Below are 26,179 nucleotides of genomic sequence, written 5' to 3'. Positions count from 1 at the left end.
ATTTTTTCTTAAACATCGGTAACAACATTTTTGTTTTTGTTTTTCAAGAGACTTGTGTGTGTGTGTAGTTAAAAACTAAATGAAGACGTGAGAGAGAGAGAGAAATGACCCAACAGAGAAAAAAAATTTAGAGAAAAGCAGACGACAGCGAAAATGTAAACAACGTTGCCTGTGCGACATCGTTTTTTAAAAATATTGGAAATTGAAAAGAAATGCAAAATTGCCGTAAATATAAAATGGATAAAAACCCAATAATAATAATAGTAATTTTTTCGAGTGAAAAATAAAAAGGGAGAGATAAAATGAAAGCAGATAAAAAGGGGAGGAGGGGATTGAGATCGCCGTTATTTAACAACCGTTACAAATTCAGGACGTAGGAGAAAGACGAGAAAGATTTAGAAAAAAAAGCACGAAGAATCAAGTTGAAAAAAATTTTAAAAAAAATAAGAAAAGACGTTTTTCCAAATCGTCCCACGCCACGAAAACTGTACAAATATAAAGGGGTAGAAGGGAAACGGAACAGAAAAACGTTGCAAATTCCGGCCAAACCCACCGAATGATAAAAGATTGATCACCAATGTTTGTTTTGTTGTTTTTTTTTTTCATGCGAATTATTTAAAAAAAAAAAAAAAAAAAAAAAAAAAGGAATTCATGTTGGGGAACACAACAAATTTTTACAAGTATAGACACACACAAAGGAAAACAAAAAACAAAAAAAAAAAAAAAAAGATTGATGGAGAGCAACAAAAAAGGATCGTGAAGACGACGGATAAACGAATGTCGGTCACAGTTGACGGTAGGCCAACAACAAAATGTCCAGCCTTTTAGTGAATATCCAGCGACCAGAGTAAAAAAAAACAAAACAAGAAGAACGTAAGAAAATTGAATGATTCAATTATCTTTTTGACTTGAAAGGAACAAAATAATATTTTGCAAACAAAGAAAAAGAAATGAAGCCATACATGAAAATTTCCATCATCATTTTTTTCGTTTGTCTCAAACCTCTTTAGACTCTGGGTCGAAGGTGGAGCGTTTCTCTGAGAGCGACCAGCTGCTCGTCGCCCAGCTTGATCTTCTCGTCGATTTCACGTTGGTCGATAACCAGTTTGGCTTTCATCGTCACAAAGTGGCTGTAGTCGGCAAACTCTTCTTCAGTCAAGTATTTCGAGAGGAGACCCGACACTTGACGCGATCGCCGATCGATATTCTCCTTGAGCCGTTTAGCCTCTTCCAGCTGCTCCAGCAATTTATCTCGTTTGCCCTCCAGCACCATCTAGCGTCAGAAAATAAAGACAATCAATTTAAACGCATGTACAAACAAAATTTAGTTGGATCTTCAGGGGGGTGGTTGTATTTACCTTTTCTTGGGCTTCAATTTCATTGGGCAACGAAAGGAGGGCGTTTTGGGCTCGGGCCAACCGCCCGGCTAGTGCCAAGAGTAAGGCCGTGATCTTGTCCACTTCAGCGACGTGCAAGAAGACCTTGTTGGTCTCGGCCGGCGTGGCGACACAAGCCACTCGGCTCGTCACCGACCGTCCCAGTAATTCGTTGGCTTCCACCTCCTCCTGGATGGCCTCGCGCTCCGATCGGAGTACATCCAGCTTGCGAGCCAAACGGGACACTAGCTCCTCCTGGCGATCGATAAAATAACTCTTAATTGCTTTTTTCCATCGAATTTAAAATCAATTTTTAAGCGCGTTTACCTTTTTCTTGATGAGCAACTCGGAATCGACGGGTTCTCCATTTCTCCCGCACTGCATTCCAGCGGCGGATGCGTTGCCATCGAGGCCGTTTAAAATGTGGTTGCTATGGTAACGCGTTAGCAATTTCGCCCTCGGTTCCGACGTCGTGAAATAGGCCGAGGTGGCCGGCAAAGGCGCACAACTGTTGGATCTATCGCAAAAAATATTAAATCGATACATGAAAAGCCAATATGAATAGGACACTTAATGATGCCCTTGCCCCCCTCGTTTCTTTTCATTGAAAAAAGAAAACACGTCTTATATACTTGATGTCAACAAAGATATGACAGTTGCCGTTAGACGAAGAGGACACAGAAGTCCAGCTGCTGGCAACCGAGGAGAACGAGACGATTGAATGGCAATCGTCCGATAAATCCGTCGGGTCCATCTCACACGCAACAGCACTAACTTAACTCGCAACGTCTAACAGACTGAGTTGTGCGCAACAGCCGAAAGCGCCCCCCCTCCCCGGAAGTGAATTGAAAAATAAATAAATCTGCGCACCACGACGGATTGAACATGAAAAGACACACTCTGGCCGTCACTAGGCAACTGGAGCGCGTCAACCGTTTTGAAAATTGAATAATAATAAAAAAAAAAAAAAAAAGGGGGGATTTAAAGAGAAACCCCACAACACCGTGACCCGCCATTTTGTTCTTACGACAACAAAAACATCCGTGAATAAATAAATGGTGAAACGGGAAGCCAAAAGAGAAAAAAAAACCCGGAACTTTTTTTTTTTTTTTTTTTATTGAAAATCGACTTACTTTGGTGAGGTGGATGAGGTCGTCTGTGACGTCAGCGGAGGCTGCGGCGAGGCGGCGGATGAATGATTGGGAGAAGTTGGAGTCGTGGCTGGAGTGGGAGTGACTTGAAGGGAGACGGGCGAAGCGGCGGGCGGAGTCACTTCCAATAGTCCTTCGGTGCGGAGACAGGCGGCCGCTTGGGCCGGATCGGGGACGCTGAGCAAAGCGTGGAGCCGCGAATCGGATGGGAGTAGGTGATTGATAAGATCTTTGCTCAGCTGATCGCATTCCACCTCTTCCGGGCGCTTGGGTCGCGGAGGAGGAGCCACTTTGGGAGGCACTGGAGGCTTGGGCGGCTGGATCGAGGCCGATGCCGACGACGGGCTATCACTATCCGAATGGCTCCTTTGGTGGACTCCGGCGGCCGCTCGCGACAGGTTCAAATCCATTAGCGACTTGGGCGGACCCGGGTCGGACAATTTCGAATTGCCCGTCGACGACGTGGACGTTGATGCATGTGGCCGGCCTTCGCTCACCTGACGCAGGTAATTGAAGCGCTCGGCTTTGGCGTTCATCAACGAGCGGTACGTGTGCTGCGGCGTGGTGGGACGAGCGTCCGGTTGCTGGGCAACTGAAAGCGTCTCCGTCTGCGGCACGGCCGACGTCTGGATCGTCAGCTCCGATATGTACGTCGATTTCGACTCGACGGGCGGACTCGCAGAAGTCGATTTACTCGACTCTTGAACCGAACTTTCGGCCGGCTGGATGTGAAGGGCTTCCGCCGACGAGAAAATCAACGTCGTGGCGGCCGAACTTCCTTGCCGGACATTGTAATGCTTCTCCCAAGCTATAATAATACAATTTTTTTGTTTTGATTAGATTTAAAAAAAAAAAATAATAATAATAATTGAAATGATGTCAATGCGTGTACCGTGTGAGGTCATGGAGGATTCCAGGAGATTGTCGGCCGATCGTCTGTGATATCCGCCGTTGGGGCTGTGGTGGCTCTTCCGGTGGGCCATGTAAGACTCGTGATGATACATGGTGGGCGTAGGCAACTGGGGCACGGCAAGGAGAGCCGTCGGTGTAGGTGATGCTTCATCGAACGACGTCTCCGTCGTAGACGGACGCTCGTCCAGCAAAACAACGTGCGGAGGTGGAGGCGGAGGTAGCGGATCTTCACAGTCGGCCACTTCCTCATCGGCACGTTCCATGGCCGGCGGAGGAGGAGGCGGCGGTAGGTCGGGACTGGCGCTCCGCGCCGATGGGATGTCTGCCACAGGACTGACGGCGGGACCGGACGGCCTCTGAGGCGGGGACATGGGCGGATCAGGAGCCGGGGGTTTCCTGGTGGTCGGAAGTGGAGGTGGTGGAACAACTTGTCTTGGCTGTTGTTGTTGTTGTTGTTGATTTAAGGTCATCAGTTCTTGAACAGAGGCTTCAATGCGGCGCATCTCCTGATCGGGACTGATGCCGCCCGTGCTCCCGCCGGCCCTCAAATGAGGTTTTTTGGGTGGCCGTTCCGGCGGGATCAATCCCCTTTCGGGACGATTGTTGTTGTTGTTGTTGTTCGGTACAACAACCACTTCGTTTAGGTGACTCTTCCTGGATGCAGCCGGAGGCAGCAAACCACCGGATTCAACCGCCACCAACGCCGCATTCGAACTTTTTTTTTAAAAACAAAAGACGAACGTTATTTTTTTTTTTTTTTTTTTAGAAAATTCCAGTTTATCAAATGGATGTGTAATCAAAGTGAAGCTTTTCAAGGTTAATGATGTGGTCGTTATTTTTTATTATTTTTTTTCTTTTCAAGAGAGAAGACAGCCAGAAAAAATACATAATTCATGTCGGCGTCGGTGAGAGCCTTAATTATTCAAAGTCTTCGTGTCACCACTATGATTGCCAAAAAGGAAAAAAAAAAAATTACTCAGCATGGATCCAGTTTGTGACGCAAATGAGCCAAAATGGCAACCATCAAACACGGATAGAAAAAATAAATGCAACGCCGCCGCTTTGGCGCCTAGCCCATGATTTAAAACTTTGTTTCAATTTTTTTTTTAAGAAAAAAGAAAAATAGAAAATGTATACTTTGACCTCTGTATATAAAGAATCTAATGTATATATATATATATATATATGAAAAGCCTTTCACCGAAGAAAAAAAACAGACGGGTTCTAAAATTAGCGAAAGAGGCGAAGCGTAACAGCGACAACCCCGCATTCCTCTGCAACACAGCGCGGCTCGCTTCTAATCTCGATGCAGCTGCCACTCACCATGGTGGCGCCGTATCGAGATAAAAATCCAACCCAATTTTCTTTTTCGATTCTCCCCCCCCCCCCCCCTCTCAGCCAAACTGCCTTTTTTTCTTTTGCTTTTCTTAATAATAAGAAGAAGAAAAAAAAGGGCCAATTCATCGTTCAATCAGGACGTGTGACTCGCCGTCAAACGTTATCTCCCAACTGGCCACTACAAAGTGAAAGTGAGAGCCATCTGTTGGAATTTCCGCTGATCACAATAAATCAAAAAAAAATAAAAAAAAAAAAAAAAAAGGTGGAGGGGACGATTTTTAGAAACCTGCACATGTAGAGTGGATTTTGGGCCATATCGTTGACGCACGTCAACGGCCGGCGTCGTTGGTTGACGGCGACATGAGGAGACGATGAATAAGACAGACGTGCCGGTTGGGGCGGAAGGGCGGCACGAGGGCGGACGGATGGCGGAGGTCGAGGAAAAGGTTTCGGCGGTGGAATTGGTTTGGCACCCAGCGCCGGCCTCGGTCTACTACCGCCGTTGTTCACGTTGTTGTTGTTGACCACCATATCCGGCCGGATCGGCACCATCGCCCTCACACCGTGAATTCGACTATAATCAGAACCGGACTGCTGTTGCGGCTGCAACATTTTCGATGACACCCCAAATTGCAGTTGGGATAAACAAATCACAAACCCAACACTTTCACAAGCCCCCCCCCCCAAAAAAACAAAAAAACAATTCGTCTTTAAAAAAAAAAAAAATCAAAGACAATCAGCTGATGAGGCCTTCACTTTGTTTGAAGAAGGAAAAGATGGAATTCCTGGCTAATTACAAGCGCCACTGCGACTCGTTGTATCGTCGTTATCCTTTCGAAATTCACCCCTCCCCCCCCCAACACACGAGAACTCTGATGGCGACAGACAACACACACGAGCGATCAGATGCTCTTACTGGAGCCAACTCCCGGCCGGACCGGCGCGCCTTTACACAGCGTCTCTTTTTGAAAATCAACACACACACACACACGCACACACAGATAGAAGGGGGGGGGGGGGGGGGAGAACGAAAAAAAAAAAAGAGCTTGTTTGGGCTGCCGTTGTGACTCTTTGTCTGATATCGTTCGCTTTTCGACCGTGCATTGAGTAAGGGTTTTTCGGTAGGAGGAGGAGGTTAGTGGGAGGCGTTTACAACATCGGGGCGGATTTGGACAGCCGCCACACACGACACGAGATGCGAACTACGGCCATTGGGAGATTTCTCGTTTCTAAACAGGGTGTGTTCTTATTTGAATACAAACAAAAAATTGGAAGGCAGACCGTTATGATCAAATAGCCAATAGCGCAACATTTAAGAAAAAATAAGCGAGTCACCATCAACTGACGATGATTAAAAAAAAAAAAAAAACAGCATCTCGTTTTTGTTTCTAACTTCATTTCATAAATATTTCTTTCACACCTGTAGTTTTGGACCAAAAAAAAAGCAGCTGCACGAACTGCTAGTAAGTAGGTCACAAGTGCATCTTAAAGTAAAAATCCCTTCCTTTTAAACAAATTTGCATAGCAAGAAAAGGACGAGCGTGTGTGTACGTTATTCGAGTATGATGCATGTCATTTGGGCAATGAGCGGCGCCCCCATGACGGCATACTGGTCCAGCTGCTGGTAAAATCCCTGACAGAATCCAAAATGGCGTCCCTTCTTTTAAATCAAATCACGAACGAACGCATTTGAGCTTAGCCCTTTCGGAAAATAAACAAGTGTCTTGTTCTAGCAAATGACGTCACCACGTCATTATCGGAGACACGTACACTCTGGCACTGGGATTTTTTTTCAAAATGAACGAGACTGGGCAGGGAACTGTCCAACAGCTTTAGACAGACCCAGCCCTTTTCGTGACGCCACACACCAACAACATTCCGGATGTGTTGCACGAAAGGGGAAAGGCGATGTTCATTTCGAATTTCCATCGTTTTTTTTTTCTATTTTATGTTGTTTACCTTGGGTTCTGCGTGCGTTAACGTTTGCCAACATTCCGAACGGAGGAAATTGCGCAAAATTGAAAGTTTTATTTGCTATTTGTCTTTTTTTTTCACTTGACACGTTCAAGTGATGAACTTTCCCTCCCCCGCCCTTTTTTAAAATAATTTATTCTTTTGAAAAAAAAAAAAAAAAAAGGGTCAAGACAAAATATATCGTCCGTCCGAAAAATCCCGCAGCGCATTTTCAAGAAAACAGATGCGTTCATTCCGGATGGAAGTAAAAAAAAAAAAAGTGAAAGACCGGATGGGTCGGGACCACAGGAATACACACACTGCTTTCTTTGTATATGTGTGTGTAACTTTTGACTAGAAGCCCACACGTCTCTGTGTAGATTTAATCATCAAAACAAACTCGGGGGGTGACGCACACAACCGAAATGGTGAAAGGTGAAAAGAAGGAGGAGGGGAAGCTTATTTTTTCTTTTTTTTTTTTGGCTAAAATATGATCCAAGTATTTGGAACGAGGCTTTAAAAAGACAGCTGCTATGCGTGAAAACGAAATTATTCCCCCCCCCCTTTGTATTTTTCGTAACACAAAAAATCAGTCCCGCCGACATCTTTTTTTTTTATCGTTCAAACCCCCCCCCCAAAAAAAATGAGGGTTATATGATAACGAGATTTTGACATCGTTATCGGGCCTCGCTTACAACACAAGGATCGCGTAAAGAAGACGAAGGAAATTAGTAACTACCCCCCCCCCCCCTCACAAAAAAGTTCGGGTGTGTACACCAACCGTGCGGAATCCGATTACTTACGCTATCCGTTTTCGTGCCGAATTTTTGTTCACAACAACAAGGAAAGAAAAGCGTAGAAAATATGAAACATTTTTGCTCAGAAGGATCCGGTTGGGAAAAAGGAAGAACAAAAATTTAAATAAAATAATTCAGAAAAAAAAGAAAGAAATTTAGAGGCTTCAAATGACGGCTGGCTTTCGAAACGGTTGTTTGTAATCATATTCGAAACTCGAGACTCTTCAACTTTTTTCAGAAAACAACCGAAAAAAAAGTGACATTTCAAACTTTTTTTTTTTTAAGGTCGTTTAGGTTTTCAACCAACAGACCGTGGAATTGTGAAAAAAGTATTTAAAGAAAGAAACGCGTCAGTCACTTTCAGACACGTCCAGTCATCTCTTCATAAGTTACAACAATAGGAGGCGGAGGTGAACGTTCAAAAAGAAAAATTCTTAGGCCGGGAGGATGAAAGTTCTCACGACACGCTGGAATTTAGAATTTGAGAACCAACTCAGACCATTTAATTTAATTTTTCTTCTTTAAAAAAAAAATGATCTCACTGTGAAAGCTAAAACGAGCCGGGGGGGTTATCAGCGCCATCTGAACACCACTAACGTAACCCATATCATTATCCTTTGCAAAACCCAAAACAATTCATCATCTTTTCATTTTCTCGAAAGAATCATTGCGAAACGTTGCTTTGATTTCATTCAATTTAGAGCAAGAGGAAGCAGGTGAGAAAATAGGATTTGATTTGATGCTTACCCAACAAGTTCAGACGAGTTTGGAGAATTGTTGACGCTCCCAGCTGGTTGCACGTCATTCTAGATGATGAGATAAAAACACAGAAAGAAAAAAGTAAGTCATTATCTTCTTTGAATTGTCAGCTAATCCATCATAAAAACTCAAGTGCTGAGAAAAGGAGAGGAGAAAAAAAAACAACTAAAAACACAGAAGAGGAAGACAACAAAATGAATGGGAACACGAACAGAAAATGTGTCAAGTGGAGGAATACTTTATTCGGGACAATGCTTATTTTAATAGGGACTGTTCAGATGGAATAATTTGACACATGCAGACTTCGAAGAGATGAAGACTGACGAGCTATGGAATTGGAAAGAGGACTCGAGCACCAGTCTGCCACAAACACATTTCTGCTTTGACAGTGTGACCGGTTTTGCTGCATAACTGGGACCGTTGCCAAGAGACCCAAAGCTTGAAAAATGCAAAAAGGAGTTGTGACTTTGCCATTTCACTTGTGTTCCTCTCACACATGGCTGAACGAGCAAAAATCTTGTGTTTCCCTCACACACTCTGGTGGACGGTTTCAACTGCGACTAATTCAAGAACTTGAGAAATATCCAAAAAAGAAAGAAAACAAACTCCATCAACACAAAATCCCTCCCCGCATGCCAAAGCTCATAATAATCTTGTTTCCTTGCTCTGCCTCTCAGTTATTTCCATAAAGAATCACTATGAGGAAAGCTCCACGTTCCTCGGGGGTGTTCAACCTTGGATTTGGGAGCAAAGGACCTGTTGATCAACGACTTAGATTGGGACACCTCGCAACGAGCCATTGTTGTTTGCCTACTTCTCTCAAGTTTATTTTTAACCATTAAAAAGAAACCTAATTCTATAGATACAATGCAAAGACGAGAGGGGCAAACAAAAGAGAAGCACAGCTACTGCTCGGATTTTTCAAGGACGTGTTCCTTCTATGAACGGACTTTCTCTTCCTTCCCAAACTGTTTATTTTTTTGTACTAGACAGAGCCGACACTCACGAATCTTCGATAGAAGCTTTGGCTGTTGATGAGGTAATGGTGGCACTGACGGACCAGCCAGCTGATGGGCGATCGGATGGCCGTCCACCACGAACGCCATCCGTTCACCATGTCCGGATAAACACAAAATTCAAACGCAAAGGGGAAAAAACGAATAAATAACAACTCAAAAATAAGCGGAGAGTAAAGCAGAACGCGCACCGTGATTCAACAACGTCAACTCGCCAAATGACCTGATCGGGGAAGAAACGCCATGGGGGACGTTGATGGAATGGAAAAAAAAACTAAGGAATGGGGCCATTCGCTAATTATAGATTTTTTCTTGGACGTCTCCACACACACACACACACATGAAAAAGAGTTCCAGTCTTCCAAAAGAAAAAAAAAGGGTGGTCCCTTGCATATATACGCAGTCGTAACCAAAAATCACGCAGAGCATTGAAGAAAAAAAAATTTGGGGTACATGACCCCTCTGTCGCCGAGTCCCGAAACTGCACGATCACGACACAAAGTCGACGGCTTTGATTGGCCCAGCGGGTGGGAGGAGGGAAAACAAAGCAAAAGGTTAAAAGAAAAAAAAAAAAGAAACATGGATCGCACGATAGAAAAACGAATTCCGGGATATGTAAATATATTTTTTAAAAAAATCTTGGATTACCTTGGCCGGATGTGTTGGCGAAACGGAAGCGGAGGCCATGGTCCTGGGCAGAGCTGGCGGCGGTGGAGACTTGGATGCGTTGCTGGAACGGCCGGCGTGTCGTTCGTAATAGGACAAGAGCGCCTGTTTTTGAATGGCTTTCAACGTCGGATCGGCCACACGCATCCGCTTATCCGGATCGAGGTAAGTGAACTTGCGCAACGGATCACTCGCGTCCTTCTCGGGCGACGCAACGCCGACGGCACTACAACTACTCGAACTTGAACTCGAACTCGTGCTGCTGCTACTACTCCGACTGCCTCCGGTAGATGGAGAAAGCGGGTCGCAGCTATTGGTTAACAGCGCAAGACCCGTGGGGCGGGTTGGCGCCCCACCACTCGCTGTCGCCCCGGAATGGCAGGTGAGGCGTTGCGGGGAATCCAATCCTTTGGATAGATTGGGCACGGAACGAGACTGCCATTCCAGCTGATGGATCCTCTCGGCCACCGAGAGCGGGGCCGACATTGCGTCCGGCGCGGACGAGAGGCACGTGGACGAAACGGAAGATTCTTCCGGCAGGGCGGCCGACGTTTGTTTACAACCCGATTGCACAGCGTTCCACTGGTTCTTGCGCTCGACTCTCTGACTCCACCCGCCCATCCGGTTGATGGTTTTGGCCAACGTTGGCGGACACGCCACCGGAGTGGCTGATCCGGCGACGGCGGCCGCGGCCGTCTGCTCGTAATAGAGGACACTCTCGGAATTATGTCTCTGCGGCGCCTGGACCTTGGCACTGTGGACCACAAGGGCGGCCGCTGCGGCCGCTTCGCTCTGATGGTGCCGGCCTCCGGCCGAGCTGAGGACGCTGATGTCGCTATACGATCCGTGCCAGCGGAGGGTCTCGTTCGAGCTGTTGGAACTGCTGTGAGTGACGACAGTCGAAACGGAATCCCGTCCGCCGCTCTGCTGGGCCTCTTTGAACGCACCTATCTGAGCTCCAGCTCCTCCTGCGCTCTCGTGGCTGCGATCGTCACTATCGCAACGCCGCAGCTGGTCCAGCAACGGCGTCCCACTGACGCTGACGTAGCTCGACTCGGACGGGACGTAGCTGGAATAGCCTTCAGAGTGCGAGTACTGCTGGATGTCGTCGTATTTGGCGTAATCACCCGCTCCCGACCCGTCCGACGTCGACCCGGGTCTATCCGTCACCCCACCTGCCCCGCTGGCGTTGGCCGCGTTGTACAGCGTCAACCGAGGGCCGCTGATGTCGCGCTCGGGCGGCGACGGGATCGTGTAGTCCTTGTCGTCGATGTTGCGCCCGTCGCAGTCGTACGACGGCAGGATGTAGCCGGCCCTGGGGTCCATCATGTGGTGATCGCTTCCGGCCGCCGTCGCCTGATAAACTTCGGGCGGGATGCGCTCGCAGTTCTCCATGACCGTTTTCAGCTGTTGGCTGTAGGCCGGACGGACGGATGGCACCGGACGGGCGTAAGAAGCGGCCGGCTCTTTGGGGTAGTCCGTCTGTTCCGTCCACGATTTACTCCGCTGACTACCGGCCTGTTGCGGGCCGGCTTGTTGTGGATGATTGGCCGCCATGCCACTGTTGTTGGGCATCGGCCACGACGGATGCTTCTCGTGGCCCGGCCCGTACTTGACGTACTTCAAACTAGAAGCGTCACGTACTGGCGGCAGCGGAGGAGGCGGCGAACTCGACGGATGGCCGGCCGTCGCGTTGCTGTTATAACTGCCGTAACATCCGCCCACGTCCGCGTACGTCTCGTAACCGGACTCGCAGGCTGGACCGCTACTCGGAGCGTAACGATTGATGGCCGCCGCGGACGGAATGCCCAGCGTTGCAACCGAAGCAGACGGTTCGGTGGGCGAGCGGAATTCGTCCGAGTAGGACGAGAAGGTGGACGAGGCGTTGGAGGCCGTCGACGATTGGCGGATGTGTCCGTGCAAGAGGGCGGCCATGGAGGAGCGCAGCTGCGAGGCGTAGTGAGTCTCCTCATCGTCTGCTTGCGCCTGGGCTGCGGCCGAACTCGTGGCGCTAGTGTCGGGCCATTGCCACGAAGGCGAAGACATGGACAAGCTCTGCATCGGACTGACGGGGTAATGTTGTTGTTGTTGTTGGTCTTCTACCAACATGGCCGCCTCGGGCAACGGAGCCGGAGGCCTCGAGTAAGGCACGTAACCGGGGCTAGTGTTGTTGCTAGTGCTGGTACCGGAAGCGGCCGGAAAGTGTTGCATGTTGACGTAGCTATTGGTCGGCGAAACTGGAGAGTAGAGCGATCGATCCGCCGGCTGGGCATCTCTGCATCCCACGCGTCCAGGTGTCAATCCAGCTGGATACGGCGAATCCTTGCAGCGCAATCCCTGCTGCTGCACTTCCGTCGATCCGCTGCTTTTTAATGAAATGGGAAAAATGCAAGAATTTAAGGCTGGTTACAGATTTACATTTAAAACAGATTGAATTTCTATCAGGTTTTTTGAGGACGCCATTTTGATTCACCTCGAGGGGGGGTTTAATGTCTCGTTTTGTGCTTACGTCACGGGCACTGAATCATTTGAAAGACGAGAGTTCAAAAGGAACTTGCGGACACCGGCAAAATCATTTTGAAGAAAAAAAAAATGATTGGAGATGGCTATTAGCGAATGTTTTTAAGTGCACATAAGGATAAGGAGATCCGAAAAAAAAAGGAAGGGGGTTTCTAATTTAAATTGGATGAAACAACAAGTTTTTATATTTTCGTTGTAGGGCGTTGTCTGGACATTGCGGAACCGGCGGCGAAACTGCTTTTTTCATAGAAATTGTCTTGCATTGTTATTATCATCATCATCAAAAAATGATGACGAAAGCAAAAAAAAACTATTTTCCGATCAAGGTCGGTCACATTTTTTTTTCGGAAATGCTAATTGAATTCTGCAACTTGAATTTTCGAAGCAGACGACGCACCAGGTGCAAATACAAATGACCCTCTTCTTTTTATTTAACGTTCTAATGGTAGCACACATCGTCCATCTGCCGGCGTGTTCCAGCTGCAACTCAACAAAGAAACTGCTTTGAAATATTAGCCTTTTTTAAAGCTTCTACTGGAACGTGAGCTTCTCCCATCCATATTTGATTACACTATTGCACAATCACTCAACAACATTTCCCTTTTTTTTTTTTTCATTACTCTGTGTGGTCTGGCGCCATTTTTTTTTTGCTCCGGAAATCGGATCGTCCAAGGAAAAATTGAAGGACTTTTACCACTTTCAAAAAAAAAATAATGGTATTGTTCTTCAAGGAAGTCCGACATACCTCTTGAAATGGGGGGGTGAGGAAGGGGGCCGGAAGAAGGTGGACAACCCCCCCCTCCTCTTGACTACAGTCTAACCAAAAGAAAAGAACACGACCACCACTTTACACAATTAGTTTGCTTTAGTGGTGGTTCAACAGCGTGCATTGCACTTCCTCCTGCTGGGCAGTCCAGCAGCGATTTATTTCAAAAAAAAAAAATTTGTAATTTCCTTTTTTTTTTAACGATCTTCCCGTTAAGTTTAAAAACATCTTGTGTCTTATGTTTTCTTTAGTGGTAAAGAAAAAACCCAAAAGGAAGGTTAGTTCCCCCCCCCCATTCGTGAATAGAATCACGCCTAAGGCGCAATTTTGGGTTTCGTGAGAGATGGGGATTCACGATGTCGTCCTATTCTTTTTTTTTTTTGAAAACCTTGTCTCGTTTCAATCCTCACCAACATTTTCTTTTATTTAACTTTTAATTGAGAGTTGCAATGGCTACCACCACTTCCCTTATTGCCATCCTTCGCATTTGTTAACTCCTTAAACGGCCATGGAAAAACTCCTCCAATATATTTTTTTTTCAAATCTTAAAATTATCCGAATTAAATTAACTACAATTAAATATCAGACCACCCGAATTTTGAAAGTGCGCTCTGTCAATGATCCATCCGGAGTATTAACGACTCATTTAAAAGAAAAAGAGGAACTCTGCATCGTTTTTAATTTGCTCAGTTAACAAACTGGAACGAATCACGCCAGTGCCTCACGACACGTCCATAAGAAGAAATAAAAGAGTAAACATGTGTAGTCATAATCGTAAACGTCAAAAGATGACGCCATTACCGGGGATTTTCTTTAAACAAAAAATGATATTTGAAAGAAAAAAAAATGAAATGGGTCAATGTCTGTTCCATATCCTCTCGCAAGCAGATGCTGCAGCGGGTCACGAAGCTCCCAAAAATGGGCATCTCACCAAAGAGGCGTACAAAAAAAAAATGTGATAAAAACAATGAGAATGATTCCGCTAGCGGAACAAGAAAAAAAAAGTTGAATGACCAAAAAAAAAAAAAAGGAGAGAGAAGAACGTGATCTCGAGAGGTTACAAGTTCGCAGCCACTCCCGGCCAATTTCGAATTTGGGAAAAATGCCCATAGCCCCCGCAGAAAAAAAAAATCGTTTCGAGGGAAAGGTGAGAAAGAACCGTTGGGACAGACGTGGCCACAGATTCTTTTTGACGACACGTTTAAAAAGGGTCATGGAACACTTGCAAAAAAAAAAAAAAAAAAAAAACTCCCTCAAAATGTTTTCATTGGCGAAAATCAAAACATTATTTTGTGTATCTCGGATTTTATATGTTTTTGAATGGAGTCTGGCAGCACGGCTTTCAAAAAAAAAAAGAATATTCTCCAGTGTGTACACCCTGGAGGAATTCCACATTTTCCTCCTTTCTATAAATATAGGAGGAGGGGGATGTCTTTTTCTTTTCTTCCAGGTTTTCATCATTTCCATTTCTTTCTCTCACCTTTTCCTTCTCTCTCTCTGGCACACACCAGGTGCCATCTGCAAAGGGGACCATCCTCCCTTCAGATGTGAGATCACAAAGACAACACTCCCCTTCCCCCTCTCAAAAATATGATGTTTTTTTTTTTTATGACCAATCAACGCAAAAAATGTCCCTCTGTCGTATTCGAAATAAAGGCCAATGACAGAAAAGAACAAAAACAAGTCAAAGGTCACCGCTCTATTTTACAGACTTTGGTGACGGTTAATGATCCCCCCTTCTTTTTTTTTTTAAATTCCAAATCAAAGTTAACTGCCCCCGGGTTCGCTACAAACTATGACCTGATGACCCTGATATTTTGTTTTTTCTTACAAATTTGATAAGAAAAAAATGTGATTGGTTGGTACGCACTTTTTTTTTTCAAAGGAAAATGGACAATTTGTGTCGAGTCACGACCCATCCCGCGTGAATTGGCAACTTATCTTTATCGTTAAGTATTTGAATCATTTAAATGTTAGAGTGGAATTTCATGTCTTGTTGAAAAAAAAACGAATAAGAGGTTTCACGCCAACTCGTGTGGGCAAGTCTAGACACGTCTGCGCCAAACATTTCAATCAAATCACAAAAATAAAAACTCACCACACTAATGGGATGGTGTCATGATTGAAAACACGAAAGCCATCTTCTCTCACCCCTCTTCCAAGCCGAGAAGGAGAGAAACAAATGACGATCAAATCCCGGTCTTTTTTTTTTTTTTTTTTTTTTGCACGTCACAAAAAGAATTCAACAAATCACGTCCCTTGGTTTCACTATTCACTTAACACAGACATGATACGCGAAATTCAAATCAAACAACAAACAAACGAATGTGAAAAATGGACGCCAGAGATTGGCCGCGATGTGGCCGTCCTCGTGGTCAACTGCGAACTGAAACCAACCACCACGAAAAACCCTGAGCCAACTGAGGGCAACGCTGTTTGGCGGGGAAGAGAACCCTGAGGGGTCTTTGAATATCAAAGAGAGAGGGAGAGGCCATAATAATATATACATATGTATACACACACACACAGGGAAAAAGAATTAAGAAGAGGAGGAAGAAGAAGAGGAGGAATAAAAAAGCCTCGAGGCTTCAGACTGGACACACAAGGTCGTCCAATGCTTGTGGGGTTCCACCCTCGGCAATCCCCCCCCCCACCCTTCCGAAATGAACGGCTTTTTTTTTCGCTTGTTTAGAAATTGTTATCAACATTTTCAAGAAAAACTTAAATTTGATATTAAAAATGATGAAATTTATAAAAAAGTTCACGACATTTTTTTCATTGGTTGACCCGTCCTCTTTGATTGGAAAGAAAGGGCACCAATGGGGGCAGACTAAACAAAAATGAAGCCACCACCCATCGCGAGAGCGCACGCGCGTAATCGTTTCCTTCCAGGGCCTGTTTTTTCTATTTTCATTTTACTTCTTCTGATTTTCGTCAAAACGCACACGAATTTAAGAACAAAAATCAAAATGAGAAAACGAAGAAAAAGTTAGGAAGAGGGGGGGGGGGAGATGTTAATCACAATTTACTGCCTTTAGCGCCCGGAATGAATCAGGATCTAATGTCTTCTCTCTCTTTCTCCCGTTAAGAAAAAGTTGGACATGTTTACACAACTATCGCTGCTGATCATCACAGCTGATTTCTACGACGTGTCTGTGCATGTGTGACTTTTTTTTTTTTCGAAATCAGCTAGAAAAAATCATTTAAGCGCCATTTTGTTTTTTCTTTTCGTTTTAAATAAATATTATTTTTTTTGAATTTACTAACAGTTTTATACACGTCGTGATCGTGTCACGTTGCTGGAGCGAAGCGGGCTGGGGAATCTAGAAGAAACTAAGGGAGGATCTTAAAAACGTGACCCGTCTCATAAATCTTTCGACTCTCGAGAAAGAAAAATAAAGAGTTTAACGATGAACAGTTGAAGCACTGCCTAAAAAAGATTGTTCGTTTTCATTTTTTTTTTTTTTTTTTTTGAAAAACTAACAGTACGTTTCACAAGCTTGAAAGAAAACAGGAAATTATTAATGAAATAAACAAAAGCTGCGAGTACGTCCCTTAAATTCGAATGAAATCTTTGAAATTCATTTAGAAAATGTTAGCAATGACGTCAGGATCCGGATCAATATTTGAACACACTACGACATTTTTTGGAAACAAAAGGGAAAAAAAGGAGAAATGCAAACAAGCTCAAAAAAAAAACATGAACAAGATGCATGACGTCATAACACATACGGGTGTGTGTGTGTGTGTGAGTTAAAAAAAAACAAACATCAATGAATCATCGGCCACAAGTGACACGTACCACAAAGGACCTTATTTTCGTTTCTAAACACAAAACACAAAAAATGAGCTAATTTTCGTGCGTGCGGAATTGACCAATCGTGACTTGATGAAGGTGCTCCTCTATTCTTCTTTTTTTGGAAACATTCTTTTGTGTTTTTTTTTTTTTTGGGGGGGGGGGGGGGGGTTGCGAGACTCGACGTCATCTGCATATGATAAGAGTTCATTATACGAGCAATGTCCGCCTACCCCGACTCTTTGTGGCTTTCGCTTGTTTTCTTTTTTTTTTTCCAGGGATTGCAGCAAAAGATATTCGTTTGGGAAAACAAAAGAAACGAAAATCTGAATTGCAAATTTTTCCCTTCCTCTCCCCTCCTCCTCCTTCGTCATTGAGTGTAGCCTTATCAAAAAGGTTTTAAACGTACATCAAGGATAGTTTAAGTTTACTATTTGAATTTTGTTTTTGTTTTTTTTTCGCTTTTCGCATACCGACATTTCTCAATCCACTTGAAAACTATAAAAAAAAAAAAAACAAGAAACAAGACCCTCATTTATCAAGTAGCTCTTGAGAAACAGAAACCGAATTCCTTTTCACTTGCATGAGGGACTTGACATATTTTTAAATCGAAAAAATGCAAACATTTTTCTCCTAGCCCAGACTAAATAAATAAATAAAAAAAAAAAAGAAATTTCAATGTTCTTACCTGGCGGGATGAACGCGGTTGCTATGGCGATGAGGCGACTGGTTGGCGATGAAAGGCGCGTTGTTGCCGTGTTGTTTCGATGGGCCGTTTGAATGGACGGGAGTCGCTACCGTCGACGCGCACTGTTGTTGCTGGTAGGGCAAATTGCGGATGAGGTCCGGTTCCAGCTGTTTTTGATGGCCCGACCAACTGCCGCTAAACTGATGCGACGCAAACATTTCATAGTTGACGTAATCGGCATCGGCACCACCTCCCGGCGACGCGTAATAACTCACTCGACTGGCAACGGCCGTCGTTGGCTGCGCCTTGCCGTTACTGTAGATCGGCTCAGACGGGCTGCTCGCCTGATGGCCGGCCAGATACTCTTGCTGCAACTGGACGTGAACGCCAGACGTACGGCCATCGACGACCGTGCTGCTGCTTGAATCGTGCATTGTTGTAGTCGATGGTGGTTTCTTGGAAGGGCTTTTGTTATTGAAATGGCCGCCAGGGAGGTGGTGGAGTTGGCTCCAATTGTTAACTGCCGCCGGCGGGTTGCTGTTGCACGGAGACGTCGTTTCCGATGAATGATTGTCTTGGCCACCGCTAGATGGCGTTGCTGTAGTTCGCGTTAACGTCGTCTGCGACGTTTCGGCGTTTAGAGACTTGCAAGTGTCGCCACCTTTTGACGATACTTCGGACGACGATGAAGATGCTTTCGACGATTTGCTGCTGAAACGCCAGCGGAACGATTCCCGCATGCCGGAAGCTTCTTTGAAAGCGGTGCGGGCTGCTGCGGCCACTACGCCGGATGCATCCGGTTCGCTGAAACTGTGACTCCTTTGCGGCGCGTTGGCATTGGCCGCTGGCTTTTGCTGACCTGTGGCCGGATCGTTGGCCGACGGAGTCGATCCGACGGCCGGATTGTCGCCGTTGGTCGTCAACTGGCGCTCCGACGTCCAGTTGCGCCTCTTCCGCAATCCTTTCCCTTCGCTGTGATACGCCGGATTGTTGCGGTCCGGCCGGAAGTGTTTGAGAAATCTGGAAGCCGACGATTCCCTCCGCTGGACCGGATTGATCATGGCGTCTCTGACTTCGGCGTCGTCGCCATTTTGGCTCATCACCGCTTTCCTATTATTTTTTTTTTTTAAAGAGGGAAACAAAAAAAAACAAACAAAAAAACAAATTAGAATTGTGAATTGTATTCAGCAAGACACTGTAACGCATAAGAAATTCATTCATTTTTGCTAAGCGTGATACTAAAAAAAAACAGTCACGTGCACAGACTTAATTACTCCTTCCAAAACTAGAAAATTCATTCAAAAAAAAAAAGAAAAGAAAAGAAAAGGGCGAGGCACTGGGAAATGATTTTCCTTTCTCTTCCATTCTCTTTTTATCGCATTGTTTGTTTTTTTTTGTTTTTTATCAAAGAAAAAAAAAAGTTGTGGATCTCGGAAGAATCGCATTAAGAAAGAAGCCATTAAAACTTAAGTGAGTTTTTTTTTCTTGTTTTCCTCATTCCAGCCTCTTTTCTTAATTTCAAATAGAAATCTGTAATTCCCACTTTTTCAAAATTTGACACACATTTTTCTCGTTCAAACTCACCATACCTGATTTGCATATCAGGTACATAGGGGCGGGAAAATGTACGTTTCTTTCTTTTCTGTTCAAACAGAAAAAAAAAAGGATCGCTCTACATACGAAATAGCTTTCGTATCATAAAAGACCACACCCCTTCCGATCAATGGTGCGTCACGCCATTTCACGAAAGCAAAATACATCGTGCGGAAGAATACGAAATGAATAAAAACAAAATGCAACGTCTAATAGAATCACGGTGATATTTGAAGGGAAAAAAAAATGAACACACACACACGCCATCGAGTCTCGAACCGTGAACTTAAAAATATTTGATGGTGACGACCCCATAGCAATGAAAAAGAAAAAAACGGGTGATAATGATGAATGATGATGACTATAAATTGCGAGCCCACAAGTCACTTCTTTCTTTCTTTTTTTTTTTTCCACACCCAAAAAATTGTTTGGTGATGCCCCCTGGTGTTCGGACATTTCGGGAGGAAAGAAAAAAAAAAAAAAAAGATGATGAATCTTACGACCCCAAAAGGGCAAATCAAAAAAAAAAAAAGATGAAAAGGGGTCACTGAATGATTTGCTTCTAGTTTTGCATAAGTAGCTCAAAGAGAAGCCGATAGGGGGGGGGAATGGCCCAGGTGTTGGCGTGAGCAATAATAACTCGCCCAGGCCACAAACAGTAATTTCTCATTAAAAAGAAAAAAAAAAAAAAAAAAGTCATCAGCTCAACTATAATTATGAAATCCTTTTTTTTTTTTTTTTTAGTTTAAAGCAAAAACAAAATCTAACGGTTCTTGGATACGCTCACGATGACTGCGTGACACGGGAAACCATCACGAATTTTTCTTTTCTTTTGTGGACGTGTGTACGTCTATAAATCACGACATCCTTCTCCATAAAAACCCATTCGCAATTGATTGAATAAGATTCACGTTCTCTCGACCAAGTGGGACCCTTAACAAAAAAGAGAGGCCCAGATCAAAAAGAGCCATTTGCAGTGATAATTGGCTCATTACGTCAGAGACACAAAGAAGCAGGTCGACTCATTTTTGTTCCGTCCTCCTCTTTTTTTTTTTTGTCTGTGTCTGTGAAATAAATATTTCCCTAACGAGAAAAAAAGTCGATCGTTGATGTCCATTTAATTTTTTATGTTTGAAACAAAAGAAAAAAAGGAAATCTCAAATTGCCCTTTTTTAGTTTCAAAAATAAAAGGAGCCATTTCCATTTAAGGTGATCGACTTCTTAACATTATCACGTTTGATTTAAAGAAGACCGTCTGCTAGACAGTCCCAAACTGAAAGTGAAATCCGAAATTTCTTTTTTTTTTTTTTATATTTTCAACCCAACGTCACACAGGTAAGAAAAAGAAAAAAGGGGCAGAGAGAAAGACCCTCAGGCATTTTTTGTTTTAAATCCCATACGATCACGAACGATAAGCCTCACCTTATATGTACATTTCTTTTTGTTTAGGGGTAACCCTACAACAACAAAAAAAAAAGAAATATTTTCTTTTAAAAAGAAAATCAGAGGCCTCAGGGCATTTTAAGAGACGTCTATATGATACATTTAAATCCCCCCCCCCCCCCAACATTTTTGGAACACGTTTTCTCTATAGAAATGAACACACACACACACACAAAAAAATGGCGAATCAAAACGAGTCATTAAAAAGGGTGGAACAGGGTTGTTTCTAATTAACCTGTCCAAAATGTTTAACCGGTTTAAATGGGGGCTGGAAAGTCTTTTTAAGAGGAAACAACCGATTTCGATTAAATAACCCACCCACCAATAATTATCAGGGAGAAAACATGATCGATTAAGGACAACAAAAAAAAAAATGGTTCCAATAATTTCTTGAAAAAAAAAAAAAGAAACAGGACGCGCATTTGAAAAAGATATCCGGTTAAAAGGAAGTTAAATTTTTTAAAAAACCGGATTTTTCTTGAGCGACATGATCGAGACAGATGACTCGGAATGAAGCCAATGCGTTCAACATGTCCAGCCACACAATAATTGGACGCTTGTCATCCTCTTTAGAGTTCGTTAAACGTCGTGAAAGGATAGAAATCATCACGCCCAGTCATCCCGCAGGCGAAAACAATTGAAATAATAGTTTGTTGCTCCTGTCACGCTATTCTGATCAGAACGTCCTTGACAAGGTGACAAGTCTTGCACTCACTCTGATGACATCAACATTTTTCTCTTTGTAAAAACACATTTTTTTTTTTTTTCTTTTTCATTTCTCATCAAAAGAAGAAGATACTTGGAAACTATTGGCCTCTGCATGACTGGACATTTTCAATGGGCCATCAGATGCAGCCGTTTAATTCTTTTTCAAGGGCGGAGAAGAGAAGTGTATATATAATTAAAAGGAAAAGAAAAAAAAAATCTAAATAAATTAAAAAACTGAATGTTATTCAAAGTAGAAGAAAAGAAGAAAAAAAAAATTTTTTTTGTCGGGGGTAAGAATCGATCAAACGTTCCACAAAGAGCCGGTGATGGATCGTTGGTCTCCACCCCGACTTATTAACAATACAAATATATCCAAACAACGAATGTAAAAAAAAAAAAAAAAAATAGACCCCAGGAACAACAGAAAATATATCTGCATTCAAAACAGCTGCAGTTCGAAAAAAAAAAAAAAATGTTGCATAACATTATGTACATAATAAAATAAAATGCGGTGGTCAAAGACACTCGCATTTAGGTCGTGCATCTCTATCGAAGGGCATTGCCAGATATATATTATTATTTTTTTTTAAAGCGTGATCATTGGCCAGAAGGCATTCACAATAAAAAAAAAGTGGGGGGGGGGGGGGGGACATATGGAAAGATAAGAGGGGACCTTCTTCTGACTTATTTAACCTTAAACTTGAAAAAAAAATCTTCTCTATTTGGGTAAAGGAAAAATAAAGGGGAGAAACAAGATGGCTCACAAAACTAGCCGCAGGGGTTATTGATTTAAAGACAAAAAAAGGGGGGAGAGAACAAGAAAACAGTAATAAAAATCATTTCGATATCAATTCCAGGTTTGTTTGTTTATTTTTGTCATTGATGACTTAGTTTTAATCTTTTTTTTTCCAAATGGATTATTTTTACGGTCCCCCCCCCCATTTCCCCCTATCGTCGTTTGTTTTACCCGCTCGTTTACGTGTTCAATTGAGCGCGTAACCAAACTCTAAAAAAAAAAAAAAAAAAATGTTTTCTTTTTTCCTACACGCGTATGTCCTTTTTTTTTTTTTTTATACATTTGAATTAAATAAAAAATTTACATCTCAAAATTCAGCTCTCTCTTTGCATAGAAAACGGAGAGGGTTAGATGAGCCGGAAGATTTTTTTTTTTTTTCTTCCCCGAGTTCGTGAGAGGTGTTTTCTTCTATACGTGTTTCACCTTGCCCGCGGGCATATATCGGGATGATGCTCTCGGGCAAACTACACGTATGTATTCATCATTTGGGAGGGGAGTGAGATGGTGGAGCGGGAAAAAAAAAAAAAGAGGTTTTGGAATAAAAAAAAGTGGGAGAGAGAGAGAATGCAAAGAGAAGGAAGAACAATCAACGGGAGAAGGCGAAAAGGTCACGAACGAGAAAAAAAAAAAGAAACCCACACAAGAGCTTATTTTTTTTTTTCAAACCACAAAACGACCCTAAAAGAAACTTAAGGGGGATAACGTTATTTTTACATATATTACATCATCGAGGTAAAAAAAAAAAAAAAAAATAACAACGAATGTCCCTAGTTAAAGAGGGTGGAAATCAATTTAAAGCCCATTGAAGGGACTTTCATTTTTTTTTTTTCACGACTTTCACGGGGAAGATCATTTTTCTAACACGTGCAAAGAATATTTTTAATAGAAAAACAAAAAAAACGGAAAGTGAGAATCATTCAAAAAGAAAATGAGGTTAAAACCTTGGAATTTATTTTGTCATCACCTGACCATCTCGCGAAATTTTTTTTTAAATCCTTGAATCAAAAGAGGGAGGAGTCGTTTTTTTTTTTTCAATGTCAATCGATTCAATTACATGATAATCGAAAAAAAAAAGTAATCTTTCATGTTTCGACATTGAAAGTACAAGGGGAAACGGTCAGATTTGTTTCGAATTTGCATCGCTAAATAGCCAAAACAAAAAGAAAACTGACAATACAAATAAAAAGATTGTTTTCGCAGAAATGCCGACCCAACCCAAAGCACAAAAAAAAACGTGAAATCAAAAAAAGGGGGGGGGGAGATGAATTGACAAGCTCAAGGTTCTTTCGTCGACCAGTTTTTTTTATTTCCAATCTTTTTTAGCGAGAGGTTTTAATTAAAATCTACTTTGATTCAAACCTGTCTGCGTTGGCATTTTGTTTCTTTCGCGATAACTTTGAATTTATTAGAAAACATCTTTCCCACCTGAATTTATTTTTTTTTTTTTCTAACCCCAAAACGACCACGCAATAATGTCAGGAATGTTGTTATTGATGATGGAAAAGAAGATCTGTTCATTAAAAAAAATAAAAATGGGGGTTGCCGCTCCGACCTCCCCCCCCCCTCATCCCTCTAATAACCTCATAAAGAAGGTTTGCCGCTATGTTTAAAGGAAAAATTCTTTTCAAAATACAAGATGAGGGTGTCTATACCCTTTTAACGAAAAAGGGAGGTAGGGAAAATAGTTTTGGGGAAGATGAAGTTAAAAAAAAAAGAAATGTCGGTAAAAATGTTTCAAGAGCGTGCGAAACTAATAGATGCTCAACGTCTTCATTTTTAAAGAAAGGCCACCCTGGGTTTTAATTGCAATAAGAAAAAATTCGTCTATTTTTGTAGAGTTTAAAAATGAATCGAATTTTGTAGGGGGTTTTAACGACAGGAAGCTCGGAATCAACATTTTAAATAATTGTGGATGCTGATTAGCCCTTATTAATGAGCTGTGAACTTTTTTTTTTTTTTTTGAGATCAACCTGAAGGTTATCATCCGTCCCCCTCCCCTTTTCATTGGAGCGTATCCGGCCGCAACTGATTGAAAGAGGACAAAGACCGCGACCGGTTCACGAACGACAAACCCCTCAAGGGGGGAGGGCGAGTTGCTAACAGAAAAAAAGTGAAACGTGTAAAGTTCTTTCTTTTTTTTTTTTTTTTTCTTTTTAGTGCCAAAAATAAGAAACAAAAGAGAAGCAGGGAGAGAGAGGTTCAAGGGCGATGATTCTGCTGCAAACGATACAAAATGGCGGCGTCGAAACGCTGCCATTTTTTCTTCCCACGGAAGTTTTTCTTTTTTTTTTTTTTACTTTAATTCTTTCATGATAAAAAAATTAAGTAAGGCGAGTTTGATGCCCTGTAGGGCAGACAATAATCATCAATCACGAATTTCAAAAAGTTTTTATTTACTTTAAGTAGATGAATGGATTGTTTTCAGGGGGGGGGGGACCAGAAGTTGCCGCTAGGGGGCCACAAACTTTTTCGGTCAGAACGTCATTGACCGATCATTGTGTTGTTAAAAAAAAAAACGCGGGAGGTTTATTGGATTGAAGGCTCAAAACGAAACCCCTCCCCCCTTAAAAAATTGGAACATTTTCGAAATTCGAAACGGTTCAAAAAAAAAAAATACTAATAATTTAGCACGACTTGTTGCATTGGAAAACATGGAAACTGAAGATGTTTTTCTTGAAAATGCAATGAAAAAAAAAAAACAAGAAGCTAAAAAATTAAAAGAAAAAAACTGGTTCTCCCCCCCCCCTCCATCTAACTACCATCAAAATGGAGGAACACACAAAAAGGAGATTGAGGTTGACGTGTCACGTCTTCCTAATTCCAACTCAGGGTTTGAGACACACACACACACACAATCAGATCAAACATCAACTCTTCAAATGAATATCAAATAGACCCACCTGTACTGCTGGACATCTTTCTTGATGCTGCCCTTGGGTTTGATGAAGGGGAAGGCCGTCTTGCGATCGCGTTTCGTCGCCATGGTGACAATGACCCACACAACGTGTCCGTGACTTTTTTTTCCCCCCTTTGTGCAGAGAAACCCCCCCCCCCCTCCAAAAATAAAATTTTTCCCAAACTGATGAACTGGAAAACGCCTCAACAAATGACGGACCCGCCCATCGTCGACTCTTTCGTGAAAATGTGTGCACGACTCGCACAGCTTTTTTTTTTTTTTTTTTCAGAGGCTCGAGACGCAGTAATGGCTTTTCGGTTGAAATGTATTAGCCATCATGTGACGCCATATTTCTTTTCTCTTTCAAAGGCGCAAACGTGATGCCGCATTAAATAGCAAAATTTTAATTTCAACGAGATGGTGAAATTCTGTTTCAGCCGATTAACGATTGAAAAGCATCAGATGATGGCATTCCATCATTTTAATTGCACACTTAGAGATACACTATCACACAAGACACACACACGCTTGCACAGGGGAGGTACCACGAGGCGACCACGTTGAACACCACACACAGAAATCACCGGTATATTTCACACTCAATCAATCGTTTTCAATTTGCCATTTTCTATCAAATAGAAAACTGAATCAAATTTGGTAAATTGTTACTTTCGTGTGGTGGAGAATTGTTTAAAATCAAATAGTTTAACAAAACGAGAGACGGCGATTCCTCCCCAACCGCTCGTCTTGGTGGCCGAGCCTCGACTGACTTGGAATAGTCGGGCGATGGGTGGTAGGTGGTTCGAAAAGAGGGAGAATAAATATGGGAGGGAACAGAGTTAGAGAGAGAGTTTTCCCTCCCTCTGAAAGAAAAAAAAGTTCTTTTTCTCATAGAACTTGTCTATTAAACTCGTAAAAAAGAAAAAAGAATCAAGATGGCGGTTTCACCTTCGGGCGCGCACCAAAAAAAAAAGCGTCTGCTACACGTTGCCATTGTCGGCGGTC

At 42.9% G+C, this 26,179-nt stretch overlaps 1 protein-coding gene across 2 annotated transcripts; it reads right to left on the bottom strand.

The window, feature by feature from the left end:
- Window positions 1-1,000: 1,000 nt before the first annotated feature.
- Window positions 1,001-25,295, bottom strand: LOC130702235 (uncharacterized). 2 transcript variants are annotated; one of them, XM_057523884.2, is made up of 9 exons: window positions 25,179-25,295; window positions 17,739-18,848; window positions 9,951-12,333; window positions 8,275-8,333; window positions 3,420-4,153; window positions 2,510-3,335; window positions 1,704-1,893; window positions 1,359-1,631; window positions 1,001-1,273 (listed from the first exon to the last, which is right to left on the bottom strand). In XM_057523884.2, exons 1-9 carry the CDS (start codon window positions 25,259-25,261, stop codon window positions 1,007-1,009), a joined length of 5,925 nt encoding a protein of 1,974 aa, XP_057379867.1. In that variant the 5' UTR covers window positions 25,262-25,295; the 3' UTR covers window positions 1,001-1,006. The 2 variants fall into 2 exon arrangements, with proteins under 2 accessions (XP_057379867.1, XP_057379868.1); XM_057523885.2 differs by having other exon boundaries at window positions 9,951-12,330.
- Between the last annotated feature and the right edge of the window lie 884 nt (window positions 25,296-26,179).

This window comes from Daphnia carinata, chromosome 6 (genome assembly GCF_022539665.2).
Source record: "Daphnia carinata strain CSIRO-1 chromosome 6, CSIRO_AGI_Dcar_HiC_V3, whole genome shotgun sequence".
In the NCBI taxonomy this organism is placed as follows: Eukaryota; Metazoa; Arthropoda; class Branchiopoda; order Diplostraca; family Daphniidae; genus Daphnia; species Daphnia carinata.
The sequence above is the reverse complement of the archived record's forward strand: the minus strand, read 5'-3'. Positions and strand labels throughout refer to the sequence as shown.